The 21,380-nt window shown below is 42.6% G+C and overlaps 1 protein-coding gene across 3 annotated transcripts in view; it reads right to left on the bottom strand.

Annotated features, from left to right (window-relative positions):
- The window catches only part of LOC115192454 (importin-13), a 46,066-nt gene that overhangs the window by 13,187 nt on the left and 11,499 nt on the right, over positions 1-21,380 (bottom strand). For all 3 annotated transcript variants that reach the window (XR_003877934.1, XM_029750963.1, XM_029750964.1), the window contains exons 2-5: positions 11,618-11,743; positions 11,400-11,543; positions 8,470-8,682; positions 8,085-8,338 (exon numbers count right to left, since the gene is read on the bottom strand). Coding sequence is in view for 2 of the 3 variants with exons in the window: in XM_029750963.1 (XP_029606823.1) it covers positions 8,085-8,338; positions 8,470-8,682; positions 11,400-11,543; positions 11,618-11,743 (737 nt within the window). In the remaining variant the exon portion in view is untranslated. The remainder of the gene's footprint in view (positions 1-8,084; positions 8,339-8,469; positions 8,683-11,399; positions 11,544-11,617; positions 11,744-21,380) is intronic.

Below are 21,380 nucleotides of genomic sequence, written 5' to 3'. Positions count from 1 at the left end.
TTGAGCGTGGTGAAGTTATTCATTACACTTTGGATGTTGTATCAATACACCCAGTCACTACAAAGATACAGGCGTTCTTCCTAACTCAGTTGCTGGAGACAAACAAACCTGCTCAGGGATTCCACCTTGTCACGATACCAAAATTCTAAAAACGATACCAGGCCAAGTATCACGATACCGAGTAGTATCGAGATACCACAGTGGGAAAAAAAATGTATCATTGGCCTAGCATCCTGTTCGCCCCATCCCCCGGACGCTTGTTCACGTTTTCTAAATGTTCTCCAAAAACCTGTCATTGAAATTCACACTTCTACTCAATAAAACACATTGAATTTAACTTCACACTGTTCAGTGTTTGATAGAATACTGCACAGAACGGATGATTAGCCCATATTTGCAAAGGCCTACCTGTGATTTGACTGGAGGAAGGGGAGGAAGTAATACACATCAAAAGGAGAGTGCTGAAGGGAGGACGGCTCATAATAATGGCTGGAACGGCGCAAATGGAATGGCATCAAACACAGAACCCAAGCGTTTGATACCATTCCAATCTTCTGCTCCAGACATTACCATGTGCATGTCCTCCCCAAATAGGGTGGAACCAACCTCATGTGATATACATACATAATGACCTGCATGTCAGTGTGTCAGGACTACAGGAAAAGGAGGACCGAGCATGCCCCCATTCTCATCAACGGGGCTGTAGTGGAGCAGGTTGATAGCTTCAAGTTCCTTGGTGTCCACATTACTAACAAACTATCATGGTCCAAACACACCAACACAGTCGTGAAGAGGGCACGACAAATTCTATTCCCCTCAGGAGACCAAAAAGATATTGCATGGGTCCTCAGATCCTGGTGGCATCACCACCTCGTATGGCAACTGCTTGGCCTCCGACCTGAAGGCTCTACAGAGGGTAGTGCGTACGGCCAAGCTTCCTGCCACCCGGGACCTCTGTACCAGGCGGTGTCAGAGGAAGGCCCAAAAAACTGCCAAGAACTCCAGCCACCCTAGTCATAAACTGTTCCCTCTGCTACCGCACGGCAAGTGGTAACGGAGCGCCAAGTCTAGGTCAAAGAGGCTTCTAAACAGCTTCTACCACCAAGCCATAAGACTCCTGAACATCTAATCAAATGGCTACCCCCCCCCCCCCGTATATAGTCTCGCTATTGTTATTTTACTGATGCTCTTTAATTACTTGTTACTTAGATTTCTTATTTTTTTTAACCGCATTGTTGGTTAGGGGCTCGTAAGTTAGTAATTCACTGTAAGGTCTACACCTGTTGTATTCGGCGCATGTGACTAATAAAATTTGATTTGAAATACAGCAGTTATGTAATTTTGTGCCACCAGGCTGCTGATGTCATGCAGCCTGTCGTTTTTGAGTATATGCTCTTTCATAATGACAAGTTTGACGTCGGACGACAATAGAATGTTCATGAAGTCACTGTGCCAACTATCGACAGACATGTCGATAGACAAAGTATAAACCAGCCTTAACTCATGGGTACACTCACAATGGCTGCCTGGCATTGTGACAAAAATCACATCCATGGTAATGTAGAATGTTCATTCAAATTATGTTAACTGATGTGGCGAATGCAACGGGATGTATTTTTTGTAATGTCAGTTGAGTTGAATCATCAAATCATAGCACATATTTAAAAAAAGGTACATTTCCTGCTTTTACTTCCAGCTTTGCTCCTATGGGTACACTAGCAATGGACGCCAGTCCAACCATTATGCCATCATTTACTTGAACGGGGACGCTCATTCTATTTCTATGGCAGCACATGCAGTCATGAGCCGAGGAAAGGAGAAAATAAATAAAAATGTATTGCTATTCAAACAGTTATTACAGAGACCGTGGTCATTTGGCTGGCCAATTACTGTTATCTAAAATTCCATGACCACCACAGCCCTGTGAGTGTGTGTACGCATGTTATTCAGAGGGTAATGGGTTGGGTATTTGAGTGCCTGTGCATTTAGGAGTGCGAGTGTCTATCAATGTTCCCTATAATGTTATGGGGTACTAAGCAAATTTTAGGTCTTGTGAGTGGAAATTGAACATGGTGAGAATTTTGGGCGAGCGTTTACAGTGAACACAGACTGTACCTTTACAGTTTTAGACAGTAGCCAATAGGCTATTGTGGCTATTTGAGCATAATGTAGACCTACCAACAAAACCACTGGAGCAAATTCCATAACATTTTCACATAGAAATCAAAAAGCCATTTCCATGATATATCCTAAAGTAGCCTATACAGTGTATTTGGAAAGTATTCAAACCCCTTCCCCTGTTCTACATTTTGTTACATTACAGCCTCTTTCTAAAATGGATTAAATACATTTTCCCCCTTATCTACTTAGATAAGATAAAGGTTAAGAATGTTTGCAAATTTGATAAAAATAAATAAGAGAAATACCTTATTACATACAGTTGAAGTCGGAAGTTTACATGCACTTAGGTTGGAGTCATTAAATCTCGTTTTTCAACCACTCCACAAATTTCTTGTTAACAAACTATAGTTTTGGCAAGTCGGTTAGGACATCTACTTTGTGCATGACACAAGTCATTTTTCCAACAATTGTTTACAGACCGATTATTTCACTGTATCACAATTCCAGTGGGTCAGAAGTTTACATGCATTAAGTTGACTGTGCCTTTAAACAGCTTGGAAAATTCCAGAAAATGATGTCATGACTTTAGAAGCTTCTGATAGGCTAATTGACATCATTTGAGTCAATTGGAGGTGTACCTGTGGATGTATTTCAAGGCCCACCATCAAACTCAGTGCCTCTTTGCTTGACATCATGGGAAAATCAAAAGAAATAAGCCAAGACCTCAGAAACAAAAGAAAATGGTGGACCTCCACAAGTCTGGTTCAAACGCCTGAAGGTACCACGTTCATCTGTACAAACAATAGTACGCCAGTATAAACACCATGGGACCGTGCAGCCTTCACACCGCTCAGGAAGGAGACGCGTTCTGTCTCTTAGAGATGAACGTACTTTGGTGCGAAAAGTGCAAATCAATCCCAGAACAGCAGCAAAGGACCCTGTGAAGATGCTGGAGGAAACAGGTACAAAAGTATCTATATCCACAGTAAAACGAGTCCTATATCAACATAACCTGAAAGGCCACTCAGCAAGGAAGAAGCCACTACTCAAAAACTGCCATAAAAAAAGCCAGACTACGATTTGCAACTGCACATGGGGACAAAGATCGTACTTTTTGGAGAATTGTCCTTTGGTCCGATGAAACAAAAATAGAACTGTTTGGCCATAATGATCATCGTTATGTTTGGAGGAAAAAGGGGGATGCTTGCAAGCTGAAGAACACCATCCAATCTGTGAAGCACGGGGGTGGCAGCATCATGTTGTGGGGGTGCTTTGCTGCAAGAGGGACTGGTGCACTTCACAAAATAGATGGCATCATGAGGGAGGAAAATTATGTGGATATATTGAAGCAATATCTCAAGACATCAGTCAGAAAGTTAAAGCTTGGTCGCAAATGGGTCTTCCAACTGGACAATGACCCTCAAGCATACAAGGACAACAAAGTCAAGTTATTGGAGTGACCATCACAAAGCCCTGACCTCAATCCTATAGAAAACTTGTGGGAAGAACTGAAAAAGCATGTGCGAGCAAGGAGACCTACAAACCTCACTCAGTTACTCTGTCAGGAGGAATGGGCCAAAATTCACCCAACTTATTGTGGGAAGCTTGTGGAAGGCTACCCAAAACGTTTGACCCAAGTTAAACAACTTAAAGGCAATGCTGCCAAATACTAATTCAGTGTATGTAAACTTCTGACCCACAGGGAATGTGATGAAAGAAAAGGTTGAAATAAATAATTATTCTGACACTTCACATTCTTAAAATAAAGTGGGGATCCTAACTGACCTAAAACAGGGAATTTTTACTAGAATTAAATGTCAGGAATTGTGAAAAACTGAGTTTAAATGTATTTGGCTAAGGTGTATGTAAACTTCAGACTTCAACTGTAAGTATTCAGGCCCCTTGCTATGAGCTCAGGTGCAACCTGTTTCCATTGATCATCCTTCAGATGTTTCTACAACTTGATTGGAGTCCACCTGTGGTAAACTCAATTGATTGGACATTATTTAGAAAAGGCACACACGTCTATGTAAGGTCCCATCGTTGACCGTGCATGTCAGAGCAAAAACCAAGCCATGAGGTCAAAGGAATTGTCCGTAGAGCTCCGAGACAGGATTGTGTTAAGGCACAGATCTGGGGAAGGGTACCAAAACATTTCTTCAGCATTGAAGGTCCCCAAAAACACAGTAGCCGCCTTCATTCCTAAATGGGAGAAGTTTGGAACCACCAAAACTCTTACTAAAGCTGACCACATGGCCAAAATGAGCAATCGGGGGAGAAGGGCCTTGGTCAGGGAGGTGACCAAGATCCCGATGGTCATTGACAGAGCTCCAGAGTTCCTCTGTAGAGATGGGAGAACCTTCCAGAATGACAACCATCTCTGCAGCACTCTACCAAATCAGGCCTTTATGGTAGAGTCACCAGACGGAAGCCACTCCTCAGTAAAAGGCACATGACAGCCCACTTTGAGTTTGCCAAAAGGCACCTAAAGGACTCAGACCATGAGAAACAACATTCTCTGGTCTGATGAAACCAACATTGAACTCTTTAGCCTGAATGCCAAGCGTCACGTCTGGTTGAAGCCTGGGACTATCCTTATGGTGAAGCCTGGTGGTGGCAACATCATGCTGTGGGGATGTTTTCAGCGGCAGGGACTGGGAGACTAGTCAGGATCGAGGGAAAGATGAATGGAGCAAAGTACAGAGAGATCCTTAATGAAAACCTGCTCCAGAGTGCTCAGGACCTCAGACTGGGGGCGAAGGTTCACCTTCCAACATAATGACCCTAAGCACACAGCCCAGACAATGCAGGAGTGGCTTCGGGACAAGTCTCTGAATGTCCTTGAGTGGGACAGCCAGAGTCCGGACTTGAACCCGATCGAACATCTCTGGAGAGACCTGAAAATAGCTGTGCAGCGATGCTCCCCATCCAACCTGACAGAGCTTGAGAGAATCTGCAGAGAAGAATGGGAGAAATTCCCCAAATCCAGGTGTGCTAAGCTTGTAGCGTCATACCCAAGAAGGCTCAAGGCTGTAATCGCAGTGTAGATTGATGAGGGGAAAAACAATTTAATCCATTTTAGAATAAGGCTGTAACATAACAAAATGTGGTAAAAGTCAAGGTCTGAATTTTTTCTGAATGCACTTTGTCAAGAAATGTGCCTATTTTCCTCGAAAGTACGTAGTGTCACGATTCCAAACCTATACGATATATTACAGATCGCCACTTAACTACCTCACATAATCGGGAAAAGATTTGTAATGTTTTACTTCTCATTGATGAAATTCGTGCTAAATGTTGGATTTTTGAGCTAGCGCCCAATAGACTCCCTTTCATCCCTTGAAGGAGAGCGCTCCTTGTCCCAAAATCACCCAGAATGCACCGTGCAGCCCATTGACATAGGAAACGTTGCCCATGCTCTACCCTATCAGCCGTTGTGAATGTCAGACTCTACTCTGTGAGGCACATTGATCTGCAGGTTGAACATGTTGAGATTGTAGACTCCTAAATTGATAGTGCAGTTTGTTTAGGCGATTTTACAGCCAACTAGCTACTTTACATGCTGATAATGTCTTTGGTATTATTGTATGTAGCTATGTTTGCTTGCTAGCTAGCTACCTAGCCCAACGAGAGAGAATTGCACTGTGGATTTTGTAGTCGACTTCCCATGTTGCTACCAACCTTATTATAATGCTAAAATGAAAAATATTGTTCCCACATAGTGTTATTTAACAATGTAAATTAAAAGGAACGAGTGGTTTGGAGTGGAATTTTCTTTTAAAAGCACCTAATTTCACCTCCCTTTTCCTCTGTTTAAACACATTACAGTGAAGTCATTTGGGAGGATGCTATTGGTCCAACGGTCTTGTTGCCAGGCAACTAATTTCCCCTGTCCAGTAATTAAGTAGGAGGGAAATGGGTGAAAAGGGGGAATAACAGAAAAGGGAGAGAAAGAGAAACATTGTAAGTGAAGGAAAGAGGAAGGAAGGACGCACACAAACATCAAATGTTGAGTGTTTCTGCCCCAGGTTGGATGACACTACGATTGAGAAATATGAGGTTCATATTCATTCCTCCAACAGTCATACTGGCCTTACTTATAGATCAATAAAAACAACATGCATGATGAGGAGACTTGAGAAGTTGAACAGAGCAGTAATGTGTGCTGTGCGTGTGAGAACAGGCCTGTCAGCAGAGTAATCATAGCTCCAACCTGCCGGGTGGATGTGACACCTCTTCCTCCCTTGCTCATCTTTCTTTCCCTCCCTGTCTCTCGGGAGGGGGTACTGGGTGCCTGCCATCGGAGCATGATGACGTCACTCCCCAGCCTTGTAACCATGGCAACGCCAGCCAGCCGAGAAATGCCCCCCTCCCTCCTCTCCTTCCCTTCTCCCTTCCTGGCAGTCAACTTTCCATGTACTCCCTCTATTCTCTCCCTCAGTAAACCTATTTTCTTCCATCCTCCCCTCGGCTGTCAACTCTCCCTGTATTTCTCTCTGCATCCCTCTTTTCCCCCCCTCTCTCAGATGCCCTTCCCATACCCGCACTGTCCTCTTGGCTGTCATCTCTCCCTGGATGTCTTTCTTGCTCCCTTCCCATCTCTCTCTCTCTCTCTCTTTGGTTGGAAATCCCGCTCAATCGCTCACGGAGCGGAGCTTGCGCATCGCTCCGGTACTCCATGTCCTTTCCAACCACTCCACTAAAAACCACTCCACGCTCACAATGGGAAAAAAACTGCTGCTCCAAATTCACTCCATTCATTAAAATCACAATTTAACCAAAACAATTATTTTTGTGACTTCCTGGACCTACCATTTGGTTTTGAAGTACCAAACATATGGATTTGAATGAAAAGTATTTGAATAAACATTAAAAGGTGAATGTAAGAAGCCCAGATCATTTCAAATAGGCTACATGACATATTAAAACATAAACACTAAATAGGTCAGGAGCCTAAGAATGAACAAAAATTAAGGCTATATTGTTTTAATTATTTCAAGGCTATAGCCTACAAACAAATACATTGTGAAGCATTTGTGAGTGACATAATAGGCTGGTAGGAACATAAAGCACTCAGCATTTAAACAACATTTCGTTGTATTAAAATCATTATAGTCTATAAAATGCATATATCTGCTGTGAATTACTTCGAATTAAATACAAATTAAACAAAATATTACTTCAGTGCCTTTCAAACAGGAGTTTGGCCAGTCTGTGGCTTCAGGCTCATGTGATGGTGCCTGGAGAGCAGGCCAGCAGCAGAGAATATCCTCTCTACACTCGCAGAGCAACTAGGGATTCTAAACACCCTTTTGGCCACTTTTGCCAGGCTGGGGAGATGCAGAGTTGTTTTTTCTCTCTCTTGTATTAGGTAGACCTAAACGTTTTTAGGCAAAATAACCCAATAAAAACGTAAAGCTCCTTGGACGTGGGAAAATGCCAGGTCTATTGGGCCAAAATCAATTATGGCCTATTGTACAGATGATTGTAAAAAAAACGAGACAGTTATCTACCCATCTCGTTCCTTTATTTTAGCATGTGCACATAGTAAGTACACCTTCATGCATTCGGGATACATGTCTTTTCAGATTCAACAATGATTCTTTAGTTGTGGACACTACATTACCACACTCCCTCTCTTGCTCTTGGTCCTCATCTTTGTAAGTCACCTTGATTTTGCACCTGTGTGTTTAATCAATTTCTTTATGGAAATATTTAGTTAACTCCATAACAGTAGCTAAAGCAAAGGGCTATAGCAGCTCACCAGTAGACTACAAATGCATGCTGGGCCGGGCATGCCCTGAGCTCGTGAAGTGAGCGCTACTGGAGTGAAATTGGAGCAGGCGAGAAGGCCGACGCTCCAGCCTATTGACTGGAGTGCGGGGTGAGATTACCATTGGGCGCAATCCGCTCACATACTCTGGTTGACACACCCACTCAATCTCCCCCTGGCCCGGACGCACCTCTGGGAGTCGGGTTGTGATATGGCGTTGACAATAGCCTCCACGGCGGTATCAAACAGCTCAGGGTCTGGTAGAGCAGTGAAACAGTCCTCCACCAGTCCTTCACTCTCACTGAGAGGGACATCCAGCAGCACCCAGGAGGACAGACAGCGCAGGACACGAGCCTTCACTGCCCCGGGACTGTCCCCTTGACGCAGCAGCTGCTGGAGCAGTGGACACACTGACCCCCACTCACGACCCAGAGCACCTCGCACCTACAGACAGAGACACAAGGTTACAGGAAATACTAACCCGACCCCACTTGTCCTTTTGTGTGTGCATCGGTGTGCCCGTATGCCTTTTTGTTGTCCCCATTGGCACCCTTCAGTGTCTAGCTCCCCCTCACCTGTCCCTTGCGGTACTGCGGCAGGCGGCTGGTCTGGAACTCTTCAGGCAGGACGGTCAGAAGCTCCAGCAGGGCCAGACATCTGGCCCGGCCATCCACCCCACCTCCCTCCTCTTGGAACACACGCACCATTTCTGGCACGGCGCCCGGCCACACCTCTGGCATGGTGTTCAGGGCCAGGGAGGCCAGCGCCACACACAGACGCGTCAGCACCTTGGAAACAGGACCACAACGTCTTGTAAGTCAACGACTTTAAAATTGTGTTTATGCTTGATGGTTTTTAAGGCACGTAGCTACCGCCAGTTATATGCATTTTTTAGGGATGCACGATATATCAGTGAACATATTGGAATCGGCTGATATTAGCTAAAAATGCCAACGCTGATATCGGCCCGATGTCTAGTTTAACGCCGATGTGAAAAACCGATGTCAAAGTTGACATGCATACCTATATAACTTAGGTACATGACGTAATGACGCCACGTAAAATGTTGCGCTAAACGTGCACCACAGCATTCCTAACTTAGCCCACAATGTCTGCTGTGTGGATCGAGCAGTCAACAAGTGGAGCAGTCATTTGAAAGAGTACAACTCAAAGGCGAAAACGATTGCCCTTGACAATCAACCGTTCCCTGTCGTGGGTGATGTTGGCTTTCGTTACTGGTCGAGCACCGGTATACACTAACGTTACGAAGTGTGCTGTTGTTCAGATGTTGCCCTACCGGAGTTACAGTAATAGCGTCACTGCTATTAGCTTCACGACATACTATTGAACGCCGTTTGGGTCTTTGCGTGTCAAAAAAGATACTTCAATTAACACTATTTGACAATAACACTATTTGACGCGTTAAATAAGCTTTTAATTTGACACGTCAAATAACGCAGTTCTATTATAGAACTATTTGTTCAACCACAACTTCTGGGGTAGCTAGCTAGCTTTAGCTTGGTACGTAGCTAGTACCAATACAACCAGCCTGAAAATGAAAAGTAGAAACTGCAGTCATTTTCACTATTCTTAGCAATGATTTAGGAATCCTTGTGAGTAAGTATTAGCTAGGTAGCCACTTGTTGTTCGCCTTTTAAAATTTTACTTCAGTTCATGAAAATAAATTGCTAGCTTCATCTGGCTAGTGAGGCTCGACCTGACCGGGTTATGTGTTGTGAAGCTAGCCACGATTAGGCTAGGCACAATAGTGGAATTTGCGGTTTGCCTTCAAAATAAAAGTACCTCTTTGAAAGTGACGCAGAAGGTTACAATTTGTGGAACCATGCCATATTTAGACTAGATAATGTTAAACAAGGTTGGAATGTGAAGCAATGAAATGGGGTATCAGTCTACTCGGTGACACCCACAGAACACAACTGTGAAGAGTTGACGCAAATATTAGCGTTGTAGCTCTTAACGCGGGACTGTAACTGTGTGAAATCACCTCCCCAGTCAGCTATTGTGTGTATTGACCTTCATATTGCACTGTACAGCTTTACCTAAGGATTGGGAATCAATGAAATGGGGTAAGTCTACTCAATACATTTTCCCCAACGTCCTCCTCAAAGTTATCAGACTCCAAAACATCCTCACAGTATTGTTTTTCCTCGGGAATAGTGTTCAATACACATAGGTTGACAATAAATGTGGCTCAATTCAGTTGTTTCAGAGTCCCGCAATAAGAGCAATGACGCTAACGTTCTCTGGGTGTCACTGAGTAGACTGATACCTCATCATTGATCCACAATCCATAGGTAAGGCTGTACAGTGAAATAAGTATGCCCCCAATGCAATTCTAAAGTATATATAAATCCAGTGTGATTTCAACAGATTTGTCAAATTAGTCTTTTGTTGATTCTATATAACATTCCAACCTCGTTTAGCATGGTCTATTAAATTATGACGTAACTATGAGTTGTATTCATTTGCATCACTGTCAATTACATTATTCTGAAGGCTAACTGCAAAGTCCACTATTGTGGCTAATCCTTATTGTGGCTAGCTTCAACATAGATGGGTTGACCATCATTAATCAAATAACAACTCTTGTAAATTAGGGTTATTTTGGATGACGCCTAGCTATATAGTTAGCTAGCTAACGATAGCTACTGAAACAGATTGTTTGCATCCATGAGCTATCTAGCTTTTTTTAATGACCAGAACTGTATAGGTGCTCGAGACAACTTTACCAGCATCATAGCATACGTATCCATGAATCGTTGTGACATATGAAATACGAGTGATAATGTAATAACTACATAAAACATTTATGAACACATTAAATTATTATGTGACGTGCAGTCATATTCAGGACCTGACTGGTCAACAAGCTTATTTGACGTGTATCTTTTTTGACACGCAAAGGCACAAACTGTGTTCCATAGAAATCCTGGTTGAGAATGAAATGACTGAACAACGAAACAACACAGCAAGTAAGTGAAAGAAATTGATTTTGATTATGTTTTAATGTTAATGGGGACATATACGTAAATGCCAACAAAATAACTTTTTGGTCAGTGTGGTGTAACCTTTATTTAACTAGGCAAGTCAGTTAAGAACAAATTCTTATTTACAATGACGGCCTACCCCAGCCAAACCCGGACGACGCTGGGCCAATTGTGAGCACCCCTATGGGACTCCCAATCACGGCCGGATGTGATACAGCCTGGATTCGAACCAGGGACTGTAATGACACCTCTTGCACTGAGATGCAGTGCCTTAGATCACTGCGTCCATGTGTCCATGTGTCCATGTGTGTGTAACTATTTAACTGCACTATAATGCTTAAAAAGCTGCTAAACTGTTCAATATCGGTATCGGGTTATTTGGCAAGGAAAATATCAGAGGTCGGTATCGGCCAAAAATATAATATCGGTGCATCACTAGTATTTTTATTGATCTAATAAATCCAACAGTCCAGCCAACTGTCCATCCATTTACCCACCATCTTAGACCCAGAGGAGAAGCAGGCGATCTGGGAGAAGAGTTGAGTCTTCAGGGTCTCATACTGGTCAGAAGGGATATCAGACCAGTAGCGGGATATCTTAGTGTGGAGGGCACTAGCCCCAAAGTACTGGATTTCAGGAACCTAGGAAGAGAGAGACGGTTATGTATTAGGTGTGTGCATTTGCGTGTGTGCGAACGCATGTGGGCATTTCATACCTTGTCAGGGCTGAGCAGAGCCCAACAGAACTGCCAGGCCTGAGGGGAGACCTGAGCCTGCATCAACCACTTCTGGGCCAGGTTCTTATTCTCAATGTTAGGGTCATAGTACAACTGGTGGAGCCCCTAGAGAGAGAGAGATGGGAGGGAGAGTCAGTATAATTCTTGCAATGTAATTACATGTCATTTAGAACAGGAACGTTAAGTGTTTCTAGACTCTTGTATGACCGACTGCTGTTAAAGATAGCCATCAACAGAGACAGTCAGTATCAAGAGGCTCTCCAGTGCTGGTGTGTAGATTAACCCTAGCGCCCTGACCAAGAGGTAGTGTGGTGGGTGGCTGGTTGACACATTGTCTAATGGAAGGAACATGTCTGTGCAGGGTCCCTTTGTTTCCTTTGAAATCCCCTCCTAGCGTGGAAACACACAGTATGAAGAGGTTCGGGTTGTGTGTGTCATACGGTAGAGATCACAGCCTGAATCATATTCCAGTCATCTGCTGTTTCCGTATTGAAACACTGCTATAACCGTCTCTCTCTCTCACACACACACCACACAAAGAAACCAATGCTTTTCATTATTAAAGTCTAAACAGTGAATCTGCCCAGCTCAGGCAAAACCTCTTTACAGAAGCGGCAGGTACCCTATGAGTTAGAGGTGTTGCTAGTTCAAATCCCGGGTCCGACAGGAAAAATCTGTCAGCAAGTGAGCTGGCAACCGGAGGGTTTGCTGGTATAAAATCCTAGATACCATTGCCTGCTGTTATGCCATTGAGCAAGACACTTAACCCCATACAACAGCAGCTCCCTGGGCACCCAGTGTGGAGGCCACCACACACCTCCCCATAATATCTATATATGTTTGTGTATATGTATGCGTGCCTGTCTTTCGAAGGGTGCAATTGACCAATAAAGTGATTTTTACTGAGGAGCGGTGTCTTTACTGAAATCTCTCATCATCATCTCTGTCACTGTGTGACCCAACTTACTTTACTCCCTTGTTCTCGCACTCTCATCTCCTTCCTTTTTCGCTCGCTCTCTAAAACACGGATATGATTTCCCAGAGTTCAAAGCAGAGTTCAAAGCAGGTCATTACCGCTGTCCACCGTGTGATCTAAGGAGACGTCTCTTCCCCGACACACACTCCAGACTGAGCAAAATCTTGGGTGAGAGACCCATCTCACTACAGCCAGCCAAATGCAAATCAACTAACAGCGCAATTGTTTCATTAGCCACCAGAGATCAGATATGCTTTCTGTTCAGGGTAACTGGTGAAACTGCTGTGGCTGTAAATGTGTCAGCCTACTGCTCAGCTGAACCACTTCCCTACCTGCAGCTGTGGACCAGATTGGAGCACCTGGTATTGTATTTATTAAGGATCCCCATAAGCAGATCCTCTTCCTGGGGTCTAGTCACATTAAGGCACATCACCCAAAAATACACCCAAAGTTGTGTCAAGTTGGCTGGGTGTCCTTTGGGTGGTGGACCATTTTTGATACACATGGGAAACTGTTGAGTGAGACAAGTTTTAAAAGCACAACACTGTTATGATAAGTGTGATGTGAGTCGAGTTTCGATTTAATTTGCATTGACGTCAGAGTGGTTAGAGCAGGCCTGGGCAATTATTTTCCATGGAGGGCCACATTAGAATATATTTTTGCCATCGCGGGCCAGAATCATATTACAGGATTATACATCAGATATATCTACTGTAAATCACATCCATATGTGCTACTTATTTTACTTGAACATGCACAGAAATAAAATCACATTTAAGTTCTCCTTTTGGTAGGTATTTTCATTATTAAAACATGCAATGAACTACACGGAGGGAAAAGTACAGAACTCTTTGTAATGGGTACACACAAAAAAAAAACGAGAGAGAGAGAGCTCAACATTACATTTAAACTACTCAATCAGTGTGAGGAGTGAAGTCTTTGATGGGCCTTGACTAGAGCAATGAAGTCAGGTATAGTTTCTGATGTCGCTATGCGCAGGATTGCTGAGAGGTGAGTCAGTAAGAGATGATCTGTGCCTTGACTTGTTATATTTCATCACTGAAAATGTCTGTTCACATACATAGGTTGACCCAAACAGTACAAACATCTGCTGAGCATGACTCTTAATCTTTGGAAAGTTTTGTTCATCAAGAGATGCATCGAACCTCGTCAGTGACATTGGAGAACTATTCAAAACAATCACTGCATCAGACTGAAGATTGATAAGTTCAAGTTGCAGGTCAGTGGGAGCGTTATCCACATTGAAGGTGAAAGCATGCAGCAGCGATGTATAGTTCTCCCGCTGGTCATTTGATAGGGAACAGGCTAGTAGTGTTAGAAGGTGTGTGAGATTGTTGGCTTCTACTTGGCAGGTCAAGAGGAGTAATTTTCCCTTGAAGGCTGTACATCTGATGTGCAAAAAGGCCCTTCCCTTGCAGTTTGTAATTCAGTTAATTCATTAGGACCATGATGTCCACAGTGAAGGCAAAATCAGACGACCATTCTTTATCTTGCAGTTGAGGGAAATCCACATATTTCCTTTGATTTGCAAAAACTCAGCCATCTCCAACTTCAGGTCCCATACCCTTTTAAGCACCTTTCCCAAACTCAGCCATCTCACATTTGTGGGGTAGGGGAGATCTGCATGACCTGAACGTCTCTTCCAACAGTATGGACAAACTGCCTGTGGTTAAAAGATTTTGCTCTTATGAAGTTTACCACTTTAATGACTGTATCCACAACATGGCTCATTTTCAGAACACTTCCTGATGAATAATGCAATGCAGTTTAATTTTGTGGTATCCAATTGCTAGTTACAGTCTTGTCTCTTCGCTGCAACTCCCGTACGGCCTCGAGAGAGGCTAAGGTCGAGTGCTGGGCGTCCTCCGAAACAACCCAACCAAGCCGCACTGCTTCTTGACACAATGCCCGCTTAACCCGGAAGCCAGCCACACCGTGTCGGAGGAAACACCGTACACCTGGCGAACATCCACTCTTGCTGCAGCACCCTACAATCAGTCTACTTTCCTTTTCTTTTTAATATTTGAAAAACACATTTTTGCGCAATTTCTAGCTAGCTACTATTTGTAACTGACGTGTGTGTCTGCCTGTCAGTCACGGTCTGTCCTCTTGCAGTTGCTATTTATACGTGCCTTCAAAATAAATCTCCCACAAGCAGTGGGAGTTAAATCATTACACAAAGGTGAGTATTCATTGGGCTTTTAAATTTGAATAACAAATACATTTTTCATAACTTTACTATGGCAAATTCTTTGTGATCTGAGCCTGATTCCGCAGGCCATATTTAATCAGGTCACAGGCCGCATACGGCTCCCAGGCCGGCCTTTGCCCAGGCCTGCGTTAGAGGGACAAAAGAGCGCTGAGCACCAGGCCATTAGAGACCTGATGGTTGTTCGATAGTTGGGTTTTACTGACTCATGCCCAGACTACATAAAAGGAGATTACCATGACTCAATGGTCACGTGGACTTTTACTGCTGCCATGACTCATGACTGCTGTTTTGGCATTAATGCGGTCACCGCAATAGCCCTAGATGTGATTCCATTGCGGGATCGGAGACTGTGGCATCTGCACGGTCCTCTAGAAGAGTCGGTCCTGTCCCATTTTCCACACGCAGGGGAGACTTCCCTGGTAAGAGGTCCCGGTGAAGCACTGGCCAGTCAGTCAAAGAGTGCTGACAGGGTGGTGATACTCTCACCATATCGAAATGACGTCCAGCCTGAGGTGTAGAAAAGGAGAGGGTAGGTGGACGTACTGGTTTCCCCAGCAAATTGTGCAACACTGAGATTTGTTTGCTTAGGGTAGACCGCTCGGTCCAATTGTCTTCCGTAAGTAGGCAGTTGGTGCATTGAATAGCCGGTCGTCCACAGTGTCCCAGAAAATAGTATAGTAAGAGACAGCACCCGCTATTTTCTGAGTAACAAAATAGACAGATTCATGTTTATCAGCCCCATCACATGCAGGTTGTCTGTTGACCACGGTTTTGTCCTGGTAGCTTGCCTTCCATTGGGTACTCCCTCTGGGAAGTAGTATGCAGATATTGCACAGGTGTAACCAGCCACATAGTAAATCTAATCCTAACTCTGGTACTGTGAGGGCGCAGATGAACATATAGGCTATGTAGGAGGTTCAGTAAACTGTGTTGAGTAACCTTGACTGAGACCTGAAGACTCGTTGTAGCTCCCATATCTAGCGACTAAGCTTTAGCTCAGCAGGCTAATATGCTTGAGTCACACAGCAGACCTGGGTTTGGTATCCATTGAAGCTACTATAATGTACCGTCTGTGTTCTGTTTTCACTTCTGTACTTGTGGGGGACAGAGGCGTGCTCAGAGTAGAGGTCGACCGATTAATCGGAATGGCCGATTTCAAGTTTTCATAACAAAATCGGTATTTTTGGACACCGATTTAAAAAAAAAAAAAAATTAAATTACACCTTTATTTAACTAGGCAAGTCAGTTAAAACTTCTTATGGCTTGAATCCCATTAGCAGGATCAATATGACAACAGCCAGTGAAAGTACAGGGCGCCAAATTCAAAACAACAAAAATCTTAAAATTAAAATTCCTCAAAAATACAAGTATTATACACCATTTTAAAGCTTTACTTCTTGATAATCTAGCCATCGTGTCAGATTTCATAAGGGCTTTACAGTGAAAGCACACCATACGATTATGTTAGGTCAGCGCCTAGTCACAAAAAAAACATACAGCCATTTTCCAGCCAAAGAGAGGAGTCACAAAAAGCAGAAATAGAGATAAAATGAATCACTAACCTTCGATGATCTTCATCAGATGACACTCATATGACTTCATGTTACACAATACATGTATGTTTTGTTCGATAAAGTTCATATTTATATCCAAAAATCTCAGTTTACATTGGCGCGTTGTTCAGTAATGTTTTGCCTCAAACATCCGGTGATTTTGCAGAGAGCCACATCAATTTACAGAAATACTCATAAATGTTGATGAAAATACAGTTGTTATACATGGAACTTTAGATAAACTTAATGCAACCGCGGTGTCAGATTTCAAAAAAGCTTTACCGAAAAAGAAATAATTTGAATACGGCGCTCAGACACAAAAACATGCCATACAATATATCTGCCATGTTGGAGTCAACAATAGTCAAAAATAGCATTATAAATATTCACTTACCTTTGATGATCATCAGAATGCACTCCCAGGAATCCCAGTTCAACAATAAATGTTTGTTTTGTTCGATAAAGTCCATCCTTTATGTCCAAATACCTCCTTTTTGTTCGCGCCTTCAGTTCACAAATGCAAATTCACGACACGCAGGTCAGTCAAACTCAAAAAATCAGATTACAGTTCGTAGAAACATGTCAAACGAAGTATAGAATCAATCTTTAGGATGTTATCGTAAATCTGCAATAAAGTTTCAACCGGAAAAATCCTTTGTCTTCAGAAATGCAATGGAACTGAGCTACCGCTCACGCGAGCACGCATGGCTGAGCCTCATGCCCTGCTGGCAGTTTTGACTCCAGGAGCTCTTATTCATCCTCACTTCACAGTAGAAGCCTCAAACAAGGTTCTAAAGACTGTTGACATCTAGTGGAAGCCTTAGGAAGTGCAAAATGACCCCACAGACACTGTAGTTTGGATAGGCAATCACTTGAAAAACTACAAACCACTTCCTGTTTGGATTTTTTCTCAGGTTTTTGCCTGCCATATGAGTTCTGTTATACACAGACATCATTCAAACAGTTTTAGAAACTTCAGAGTGTTTTCTATCCACATCTACTAATAATATGCATATCTTAGTTTCTGGGAGTAAGTAGCAGGCAGTTTACTCTGGGCACGTCAGTCATCCAAGCTACTCAATACTGCCACCATCCATAAGAAGTTAAGAACACATTCTTATTTTCAATGACGGCCTAGGAATGGTGGGTTAACTGCCTTGTTCAGGGGCAGAACGACAGATTTTTACCTTGTCACCTCGGGGATTCAATCTTGCAACCTTACGGTTAACTAGTCCAACGCTCTAACCACCTGCTTTACATTGCACTCCACGAGGAGCCTGCCTGTTACGCGAATGCAGTAAGAAGCCAAGGTAAGTTGCTAGCTAGCATTAAACTTATCTTATAAAAAACAATCAATCATAATCACTAGTTAAAAACTAGTAATATCATCAACCATGTGTAGTTATCTAGCCTGTCCTGTGTTGCAGTGAGGTGCGCATTCGTGAAAAAAGACTGTCATTGCTCCAACATGTACCTAACCATAAATATCAATGTCTTTCTGAAAATCAATACACAAGTATATATTTTTAAACCTGCATATTTTGTTAATATTGCCTGCTAACATGAATTTATTTTAACTAGGAAAAATGTGTCACCTCTTGCAACAGAGTCAGGGTATATGCAGCAGTTTGGGCCGCCTGGCTCGTTGCGAACTGTGTGAAGACTATTTCTTCCTAACAAGGAGAGCTAACTTCGCCAAACGGGGGATGATTTAACAAAAGCGCATTTGCGAAAAAAGCACAATCGTTGCACGACTGTACCTAACCATAAACATCAATGCCTTTCTTAAAATCAATACACAGAAATATATATTTTTAAACCTACATATTTAGCTAAAAGAAATCCAGGTTAGCAGGCAATATTAACCAGGTGAAATTGTGTCACTTCTCTTGCGTTCATTGCATGCAGAGTCAGGGTATATGCAACAGTTTGGGCCGCCTGGCTCGTTGCGAACTAATTTGCCAGGATTTTACGTAATTATGACATAACATTGAAGGTTGTGCAATGTAACAGGAATATTTTGACTTAGGGATGCTACCCATTAGATAAAATACAGAATGGTTCCATATTTCACTGAAAGAAAAAACTTTTGTTTTCGAGATGATAGTTTCCGGATTCGACCATATTAATGACCTAAGGCTCGTATTTCTGTGTGTTTATTATATTATAATGATTTGATAGAGCAGTCTGACTGAGCAGTGGTAGGCACCAGCAGACTCGTAAGCATTCATTCAAACAGCACTTTCATGCGTTTTGCCAGCAGCTCTTCGCAGTGCTTCAAGCATTGCGCTGTTTATGACTTCAAGCCTATCACAAGGTTAGGATGGTGTAACCGATGTGAAATGGCTAGCTAGTTAGCCGGGTGCGCACTAATAGCGTTTCAAACGTCACTCGCTCTGAGACTTGGAGTAGTTTTTCCCCTTGCTCTACATGGGTAACGCTGCTTCGAGGGTGGCTGTTGTTGATGTGTTCCTGGTTTGAGCCCAGGTAGGAGCGAGGAGAGGGACGGAAGCTATACTGTTACACTGGCAATACTAAAGTGCCTATAAGAACATCCAATAGTCAAAGGTATATGAAATACAAATTGTATAGAGAGAAATAGTCCTATAATTCCTACAACCTAAAACTTCTTATCTGGGAATATTGAAGACTCATGTTAAAAGGACCCACCAGCTTTCATATGTTCTCATGTTCTGAGCAAGGAACTTAAACGTTAGCTTTCTTACATGGCACATATTGCACTTTTACTTTCTTCTCCAACACTTTGTTTTTGCATTATTTAAACCAAATTGAACATGTTTCATTATTTATTTGAGGATAAATTGATTTTATTGATGTATTATATTAAGTTAAAATAAGTGTTCATTCAATTGTCATTACAAATAAATAAAAAATAATTAAAAAAATATAAAATAAATAAAAGTTTATAAAAAAATTAAAAAAAGTTAAATCATAATTGTTCGACCTCTAGCTCAGAGACTCTTCTTGAAGGACAGGATACTGACTGAACATCATTACTGATTAGATCCATGTCCTCTTACATCATAACTGTTCATATTAATATTCATGATGTGAAATGTAGATGAAAAAACATGCAGAGAAAGTAGGAAATTTGATGAATGAAGCGAGGACAGTGTGTGTGATTGTGTGTGCTCGCATGTGTGTGTAGGGTTGTTTGTAGGGGCGTGGGTGGTTGTTGACTGTCTGCAGTCTGCTCAGAGATATAAAAACCAAATACTAATCCCATGTTACCAATTTAGACGGAAAACGATGACAGTTCATACTCGCGTCAGCAACAGTAAGACAACCTGACATCACACACACACTGAATGATCATTATGTGGTTGCCATTGAGAAGACTGATGACATCCAACCCCTGAACAGGAAAGCAGATATAAGGTACTAGCCCCAGGCACTAAAATAAGAAACAAATCGATAAGGGAAAGAGAACTGACGCCATGCCTTATTCTGTCAACTGGAAGTGATCTACCTCTCATATCAGTCACGTCTGAAATAGCCCCTAGTCTCTCCAGTGTTTCCCACAAGTACATAGAGCAGCCAACCAAATAGAAAAAGCAGTGGTGGAAAAAGTACTCAATTTTTATACTTGAGTAGAGGTCGACCGATTAATCGGAATGGCCGGTTAATTAGGGCCGATTTCAAGTTTTATAACAACCAGCATTTTTGGCCACCGATTTGCCGAACATTTTTTACACCTTTATTTAACTAGGCAAGTCAGATTAAGAACACATTCTTATTTTCAATGACGGCCTAGGAACGGGGGTTAACTGCCTTGTTCAGGGGGGATTCGGGGATTTGTTTTTGCAACCTTCCGGTTACTAGTCCAACGCTCTAACCACCTGCCTTACATTACACTCCACGAGGAGCCTGCATGGCAGGCTGACTACATGTTACGCGAGGGCAGCAAGAAGCCAAGGTAAGTTGCTAGCTAGCATTAAACTTATCTTATAAAAAAACAATCAATCTTAACATAATCACTAGTTAACTACACATGGTTGATGATATTACTAGTTTATCTAACATGTCCTGCGTTGCATATAATCGATGCGGAGCCTGTTAATTTATCATCGAATCACAGCCTACTTCGACAAACGGGTGATGATTTAACAAGCGCATTTGCGAAAAAAAGCACTGCCGTTGCACCAATGTACCTAACCATAAACATCAATGACTTTCTTTAAAATCAATACACAAGTATATATTTTTAAACCTGCATATTTAGTTAACATTGCCTGCTAACATGAATTTGTGTCACTTCTTTTGCATTCCGTGTAAGCAGTCAGGGTATATACAGCAGTTTGGGCCGCCTGGCTCATTGCGAACTGTGTGAAGTCCATTTATTCCTAACAAAGGCCGTAATTAATTTGCCAGAATTGTACATAATTATGACATAACATTGAAGGTTGTGCAATGTAACAGGAATATTTAGACTTAGGGATGCCACCCGTTAGATAAAATACAGAACGGTTCCGTATTTCACTGAAATAATAAACACTTCGTTTTCGAGATGATAGTTTCCGGATTCGACCATATTAATGACCAAAGGCTCGTATTTCTGTGTGTTATTATGTTATAATTAAGTCTATGATTTGATATAGCATTCTGACTGAGCGATGGTAGGCAGCAGCAGACTCGTAAGCATTCATTCAAACAGCACCTTTGTGCGTTTTGCCAGCCGCTCTTCGCAGTGCTTCAAGCATTGCGCTGTTTATGACTTCAAGACTATCAACCCCCAAGATTAGGCTGGTGTAACTCATGTGAAATGGCTAGCTAGTTAGCAGGTGCGCGCTAATAGAGTTTCAAACGTCACTCGCTCTGAGACTTGGGAGTGGTTGTTCCCCTTGCTCTACATGGGTAACGCTGCTTCGAGGGTGGCTGTTGTTGATGTGTTCCTGGTTCGAGCCCAGGTAGGAGCGAGGAGAGGGACGGAAGCTATACTGTTACACTGGCAATACTAAA

Source organism: Salmo trutta, chromosome 4 (genome assembly GCF_901001165.1).
Source record: "Salmo trutta chromosome 4, fSalTru1.1, whole genome shotgun sequence".
In the NCBI taxonomy this organism is placed as follows: domain Eukaryota; kingdom Metazoa; phylum Chordata; class Actinopteri; order Salmoniformes; family Salmonidae; genus Salmo; species Salmo trutta.
This window is presented reverse-complemented; position numbering and strand designations above follow the sequence as displayed.